This window comes from Mytilus edulis, chromosome 1, assembly GCF_963676685.1.
Source record: "Mytilus edulis chromosome 1, xbMytEdul2.2, whole genome shotgun sequence".
Taxonomy (NCBI): domain Eukaryota; kingdom Metazoa; phylum Mollusca; class Bivalvia; order Mytilida; family Mytilidae; genus Mytilus; species Mytilus edulis.
The window spans coordinates 51,482,699-51,491,363 of NC_092344.1; the positions used below are offsets into that span (position 1 = coordinate 51,482,699).

The following is an 8,665-nucleotide window of genomic DNA, read 5'->3' on the forward strand; positions in this document are numbered from 1 at the left end:
TTAAAATAAGGTTTGAAATTACAACATTATACATTTCTATACGACATTTCTCGGTATTTTGTACATCCAACATTCATGTATTTATTTTAATGTTTCTGTTATGGCTTCGGTTGAATAATGTGTTATGGCTTATCGTTTTTTGTCAAAATAATTATAAACTGCCGTTTAATACCGTCATTGTCATATTCCCGAATATGACTGTTATAAGGGGATTTAAATATGATGTTGTAATTCATTATAATAATAAATAATATAAATGTTGTCAGTTTGTTTTAGATTTATGAGTTTGACTGTCCCTTTGGTATCTTTCGTCCCTCTTTTATACCGAGTGTGAATTTGCATTGCTATATTACGTGTCTCGGTATTTTGTACATCCAACATTCATGTATTTATTTTTGATATTTCTGTTATGGTTTTGGACAGACTTGGGGTAATTGTAATTGTAATCGTTAATCAGCTGTAATTGATTACATTTTTTCAAGTAATCAGTGTAATCATTAATCAGCCAAAAATCTGATTACATGTAATTTAATTTAATCAATTACTTTTCAAAATACCCTGTAATCATGATTACTTTTTGATTACATTCTGATTACAATGAAAAAAATCTAAAATTGTGTTTTTGGTCATTAAATGAACCTCTTTGTTCATATTTGATAAATTTTTAACATACTAAAATGGTTTGGTTACTTTAAGCTTGTCTACTTCAGTAAAAAATAAACTGTTACAGTATTGAAAAGTCATCATTAGCCTAAGCAGAGACATATAATACAATTATATACCTTTTATCTTAGTAAAAGATAACACAATATACCACTCCTTTAGCCCCCCACAAAAAAAAAAAAAATTATCTTCAATTTTTGGCCCCCCATTTTAAAGAAAAAAACCCCTTTTTACATCCAAAATAAAAATTTTACCAACATTTTTGTGTGATTTTTAACTTCAAAATTAAGAAGAAAAAAAAACACACTTTGTATTTATACCCCCCATAAAAAAATAAAAAAATTTTTTTGTAAAGAGCACACCAAAACCTTAATCCTGGGGTTTTTTATAAAACTTATTTTTTTCCCTAAGGGGAGTAGTATAGTACTTGAACGACTCCAGCATCCCCCCCTCCAAAAAAAAAAATTTGACCCCCAAAAAATTACCCTCATTTCAAGTAAAAGAGCCCTAAATTTTCATATAAAACAAAGCAAAAAAACACCCCAAAAAACACCAAATTTTCTTACTCCCAAAAAAAAAACCGGGATAACAGGCAGAGAAAAAATTCTGTGGGATTTAAGAGAAAAAAAATCCCCAGTGCGCCCCAACCTTGATTTTTAATTAATTTTATCAATATAGTCTAGTAATAAAACGGATCAATACGACTACAACTTAAATTGCTTTTTACATTTGCTATTTAATAGGACATGACTTTTAAATAGACTAAATCGATCATTGGAAATATTTACATGGTTGTCAAGAGTATGTTTACATGTTGCCTAGACAATGTAAATTGTTATTTTTAATTAATTCTATCAATAAAGTCTAGTAATAAAACGGATCAATACGACTACAACTTAAATTGCTTTTTACATTTGTGAAGTGCTATAGACTAAATCGATCATTGGAAATATTTACATGGTTGTCAAGAGTATGTTTACATGTTGCCTAGACAATGTTGTCATCACATGTAAACATATAGCAGACTGGTGCGGTCTTTCGTTTCAAATTAACAGTGGTGAGACATTAATTTTACCTTCAAATCAGTGTGAACGTGAAGCAGATATGGAATCAGAACAACAATGGACTGTTACCCAAAAACAATTGATTAATGATTATAGAATTTACTATCACAATATGGGATTGTTGGTTAACGAAATTGATTCAAATGGACCAACCGGAAAGATGCCGAAGCTTCCTAAAAAACCTAAACAACGGCTTAGTGACGTTTATGGAAAAGTGAATAAGGAAAAAATGACCCCCCTAGAACTGCACAAATATCTAACAGACAACATTGCTGATATTAACCGCACAATTTCTAGAGAAACATTCTGCGACGGTTATTTGCATTTTGACAATGAGAGTGAGACGATCATTGTGGAAAAATTAAATAAAGGGATACGAAATTTAAAACGGCAGGATGCTCAAACACTTTTAATTCATATTAGTTTTGGACAGTTTTTAAATCTTACCAAAGCCTGGCTGGAAAATGAAAGGAAAGAAGGAAGAATTCAACAATCTTGGGCTACATGGTTAAAAGAGAAGACAGGGTATTCCGATGACCACGCGAGGAAGCTACGTGCTCTCGCAAAGGTTCTTCACGGATACCCTAATTTTTTAAATGTGGGATTACCTCTAAATTTCATTTTGAGAAAACTAAAAGAAATTGAAATCATGCTACAAATTCCAGATTTCAATGCATTCTGGAGAGGACCTGTGGTTCTACCAACCACCAATACTCTTCAATCATCGCAAGACGATACACTTACACTGACTGCTTCCGAGTGACTTTTTTAAATGCTATATTTAGAAACTTAGAACTTTCTCAATCTGTAATTGTGTTTTTAATATAGTATATGTGATATTGATTTTCTTATTCCATATAAGGAGTAATTATACATGATCAGTGGCTGGGACAACTTTGTATATATTCCGTATAAGGAATGACTATTTCTCAATGCTATATTTAGAAACGGTTATGCATAACCGGGTAACTTTTAGTGGATGTGACAGTTCTAACTTTGAACAGTGATATTATGTTTATAGTGTTTGATTTGTATGTATTCATTGCACTTTTGTTTTCAAATTAAAATTTTGAAACTGATTATTGTTTTGGTAATAAATTAACCGTAAGTAAAGGAGGAGCGAAAAACCAAAGGGACGTTATATCTCATAAGTAAAAAGTAAATCGACAAAGCCATGGCTAAAAAAGAAACAGACAAACAGACAAACAACAGAACACAAAATACAACACAGAAAAAAACCTAAAGACTGAGAAACACGAACCCCACCAAAAACCGGGGTGATCTCAGGTGCTCTGGAAGGGTAAGCGGACCCTGCTCCACATGTGGCACCTTTCATTTAGAAAGATCTAAAACTTAGTCATCATTAATTCTTGTTCATAGAAAGCACCTGTTATTTCTTCGCCTTTTAAATCAATTATTTTATAAGTAAAAGGAATTGTATTTAAAACTTTTTCAATTACAAATATTTCTTTAGTCCAACGAGTAGTATAACCCTTTTCAAATTTACCCTTCTTTTTTGTTATTCTTACTCTAGTACCTGCTTTAAATTTAGGTTTTTTAATTTTCTCTTCCTTTTCTGGATATAAATTTTTATACACTGTTAATTCATTTTTTAATTTACTTGCTTGAACAGGTGTCATTTTAATTGAAGAATGTACTGTATTATTATAATTTTTAACTAATTTATCTAATATATCATAATATTTTAAAGTTTCATTAGCAGTAAAGTATTTATACATATGTTGTTTCATTGTTCCTATCCATCGTTCCACTACACTGGATTTTTCTTCATTCTCAGTTGAATATAACTTTATGTTATTATCTTTTAACAATTCTTTTACTTGTCGATTATAAAATTCGGATCCTTTATCTGACCAAATATATATTGGTTTTCTTTCTTTAAATAATGTTTTAAATGCTTCACTCACTGCTACTCCTGTTTTATTTTTCAATGGAATCAACCAACCATATTTACTAAAAACATCTATAACTGCTAATAAATATTTATAGTGTTTATTTTGTTTTGAATATTGTTGTATATCTATCAAATCAACTGCCCATGTTTGATCTATTGAATTAACATAAACACGTCTTTTAGGAAAAGATTTTATAACTCTATGATGTAATTCATCTGCTAATTTATTTGTTAGATTTGTTTTAGACATTTTTAAGTAACTAAAATGTTTTCTTAAAAAATGGAGGCAAAAAAGGATAAAATTTTATCCAAGCTAGGAGATTCATATAAACTTGTTTTGACAAAAGAATATAAACATAAAGCAAGTATTTATGTATTTAATTATAAAATTAGTCTAAAGGATGAAAAACAAGAAACATTTACAAATGCTTTTGATCACATGGTAGACTATTCCATAAAAGATTACCCTAATGGAAGAATTAAAATAGTACCTATTCATGAAATCATAAGTACTAAACATAAAGGCTGGCCTATAAGAACATATAATACAGTTAAAAAGTTATTCATGGATCAAATGGAAAGATTATTAAATAGTGCTGAAGAATTAAATTTAGAAGAAGTTATTTTTGAAGTTACTATTATACCCAATAAAAGAGGAAAAGGTAAAGCTTTAAAAATATTAGATGTCATAAATAAAAGAAGTATTATCCAAATAAAAAATGATGATACAATATGTTTATCAAGGGCAATTGTAACTTCTTTAGCTTCAAACAAGTTGTTAGAAAATTTTACAAACTCACAATTAAAACACATTAAAGAGGGTAGACCATTACAAAAAAGAGTTGCTGAAGATTTACATGAACAATCAGGAGTAGAAATAAAAGAAGAAGGTAATAATTTAGATGATTTAAAAGCTTTTGAAAATTATCTTAATATTAGGATAATTGTTTTTACATCAAATAGTACAGAATATATTGTATATAATGGTAATGAAGAATATAATGAACAAATATATTTATATTATCATGATGAACACTTTGACACTATAACAAATATAACAGGATTTTTAGCTAAACGTAGGTTTTGTAAAGTATGTTTAATTGGTTATACTGAACAACATACATGCAAAGATAACACAGTAACAACTATCAGAAAACAACATATTTGTGATAAATGTAACAAAACATATACAGGCCCTATAGGGAAAAATCACAAATGTGGTGAAAAAATATGTTTAATATGTTATGAAAAATACACGGAAAGTAATGAAGAACACTTATGTTATATGAAACCATCAGTACCAAAACAAGTAAAAAATAATAAATATATATATTTTGATTTTGAAGCAAATCAAGAAACAGGAATACATATAATGAATTTTTGTATAGCTTACGATTTAGAAAATATTTATTGTTTTAAAAATAACTATGTAAAAGTATTTAAATGTGATTTCAATATTGATAATTTAAACTTGTTAGAATTAAACATAGATGATTGTTTTAGTGATGTAGAAAAAATTCCCTTTAGGGAATATGAAACCCCTATAGGAAATTCTGTAATAGACAACTTTTGTAAATATTTCATAAGAGACAAATTTAAAGACTACACTTTTATTTCACATTATGGAAAAGGTTATGATATGCAACCGATTTTAGGATGGATAATAAAAAATAAAATTGAACATAGTATTATTTCTTCAGGATTAAAATTAACATTTATATTTATTAAAGGAATAAATTTAAGATTCATAGATTCTATAAATTTTACATTATGTGGATTAGCTGCTTTCCCAAAAACATTTGGATTTGTGGGTAACAAAGGTTATTTTCCACATTATTTTAATACAACAGAGAATCAAAAATATAAGGGAATTTATCCTGATAAAGAATATTTTGGTTATAATACTATGACAATTAAAAATAAAGAATTATTTGATGAATGGTATAATAAAGTTAAAGAAAAAGAATTTAAATTCTATAAAGAAATATTTTATTATTGTCTATTGGATGTATTAATTCTTGCCAAAGGTTGTACCTTATATAGAAAATTATTTTTAAATATAACCAATAATTGTATCGACCCATTTCAATATATTACAATTGCTCAATGTTGCACAAAAATATTTAAAACATTAATGTTGACAAATGAAACAATTGGAATTCACAAAAAGATGACAATTAAAGAAGTACATTCACAAAAATCAATACAATGGTTAGAGTATATTTCTTTAGAATATAATATAATGATTCAACATGCTAAAAGAGGAGGTGAAAAGAAATTATTCATTAATAATAAATGTTATAAAGTCGATGGTTATTATTATGATAGAGAAAATAAAATGCGTAATGTTTATGAATTTTTTGGATGTTATTGGCATGGATGTCCAAAATGTTATAGTCCTGAAGAAATATGCAAAAAAGATAGAAATAAAAAAACTATGAAAGAGTTATATAATGAAACTAAAGAAAGACTTAAAACAATTGAAGATTATCTAAAACCAAATGTAAAAATTCATACAATATGGGAATGTGAGTTTGATCAACAAAAATATCCTGAAGTTGATCCACATTTAAAACCTATTGATAAAAGAGATGCATTTTATGGAGGAAGAACAGAAACTATTCAATTATACAATAATCTTTCTGATTTAAAAGGTAGATATGTAGATTTTTGTTCTCTGTATCCATCAGTAAATAAATATTGTAAATATCCTATAGGACATCCTATTACATATACAGATATTTCTGTAGATGATTATATAAAAAATAATTATTTCGGAATAATGAAATGTAAAATATTACCACCTAAAGGATTGTATCACCCTGTTTTACCTTATAAACAATCAACTAGTGATAATACACATAAATTACTTTTTGGATTATGTAGAACATGTATGAATAAAATATCTTTTAAATGTCCCCATAGGAAACACATAGATGCGTCAAGCGATCCTACTTTAAATAAACATGATAAAATACATGAAATAAAAAGATGTAAAGAATGTAAAAATATTAAAAATGAAAAATGTATACATTCTGATGAGGAAAGAGTTATAGTAGGTACATGGTCTACAATAGAAATAGATAAAGCAATAGAAAAAGGTTATGAATTACAAAAAATATATGAACTAGAACATTTTGAAAAAACATCTACAGATATATTTAAACTTTATGTAGATACGTTTATGAAATATAAACAAGAAGCTTCAGGATGTAAATGTGATCCTAAATATTGTAAAAATGATTGTAAAAACGATAAAGAATGTAAAACAAAAATACAATACATTATAGATAATACTGCTTATGATTTAGATATTGACAAAGTTAAGTACAATTCAGGATTAAGATTTATAGCTAAAATATGTTTAAATAATTTATGGGGACATTTTGGTATGAGAGATAATTTTACACAAAAAGAATATTGTTTTACTTTAGAACATATAACTAAAATAGTATTTAATGAAAAATATAAAGATATAAGTACTATGATATTAGATGAAGATATTGTTTTAACAGAATATAAAAATAAAGAAGAATACTCTAAACCTAATCCAAGTGTAAATGTTTATATAGCTTTGTTTACAACAGCACATGCTAGATTAAAATTATACGAACTATTGGATATTCTACAAGAAAGAGTTTTATACATGGATACAGATTCTTGTATTTATAATGATGATGGTTCTGAAGCTTGTAAAAAGATAGAAAGTATGATGGGAAATAAATTAGGAGATTTAACAGATGAAATTGTTTCAAAACATAACGCTAATCATATAAAACAATTTATATCTGCTGGTCCAAAAGATTATTCTATGAAACTAGATACAGAAAAACTAGTTAGCTGTTGTAAAGGTTTTAGATTAAATGCTGAAGTTGAAAAAAAGATTACATTAGATAAAAAAATAAAAATAGTTACTGATGAAAATGAAAAATATGAAACTGTAAAATATAATAATATAAAAATAGGAAAAGATCATCAACTTAAAACAGTTAAACAAGTTAAAGCTTATGATTATATGTTTGATAAAAGAATGGTATATTGTGAAAATGAAAATCTAATTAGAAGTTTTCCTTATGGATATTAAAAATTATATAATTTAAATTTTCATTTTAAAAAATAAAAGACTAAAAAATGATTGAAGCTTATACTGAGAAAGATGATCCTGACGCTAAAGTTATATTAGGAAGAATAATGTTATCAGATTATCAGATATGTTGTTTAAGAGATGATGGAGAATGCCCTTTAACTTCAAAACAAATGGAAATAATGGAAAAGTTTGAGGGTAAAAAGTTATCTAAGTTTCCTCCTGGTTGGGATGCTTTTATTAGACCAGATAAAGTTTATGAATATGTTTTTGAAAAACCATGTCCTGAAATTTCTTTTTAAGAATTTTTTATTTTATTTTATTATTTCTCTATACCCCCTAAAAACAGAAAAAGTACAGGAATAGTACATACTTTTTTCTGCAATTTTGCTGTTTTACCAGGAAAAGTAAAGAAATTAGGGATTCTAATTTTTATCAATTTTTTATTTTAATTTCCAAACAATAAAACCAGTTAATGCCATACCACCAACAACAAATGCAATCTCTCTATTTTTCTGGTCTTCTGATGGAGTATAAAAATCACTTAATGTAGGTTTAGGTGATAATGAAGTAAATTTTTTATTCGTGACACGATAGTATAGTTTCATTGCCTGGTCAACATCATCAAAAGTCTGAACCGCATGATGTTCCTTTTGTAATTGTTCATTTATAAAATCTAATCTTTGTATTCTTTTTTTATTCCATTCTGCTTGTGCTTTTTCTAATTTTTCTATAGCTTTATCATGTCTTATTTTCTCTTCATTTGCATTACTACCCATATGTGAAAATAAATAATTACTCCCTGAAAATGCAAAAGCATTTGTTATTGCCCCACCAAGCATCATTGTTAAAGCACTTGCCATTTTATAAAAACAAAAATTACTTCATAATATCAGCAGGTATAATACCTTGCTTAATCAACATATCTTTTGTTGCCAT

At 27.0% G+C, this 8,665-nt stretch overlaps 1 protein-coding gene across 1 annotated transcript; it reads left to right on the forward strand.

The window, feature by feature from the left end:
- The first annotated feature begins 3,922 nt into the window (after positions 1 to 3,922).
- Positions 3,923 to 7,726, forward strand: LOC139521415 (uncharacterized). The gene has a single exon (XM_071314910.1). The coding sequence runs from the start codon at positions 3,923 to 3,925 to the stop codon at positions 7,724 to 7,726; it is 3,804 nt and encodes a 1,267-aa protein (XP_071171011.1).
- Positions 7,727 to 8,665: the final 939 nt, after the last annotated feature.

Bases quoted from the DNA above. Each gene is read 5' to 3' on its own strand.
- LOC139521415 (XM_071314910.1), top strand. From the start codon at position 3,923: ATGGAGGCAAAAAAGGATAAAATTTTATCCAAGCTAGGAGATTCATAT.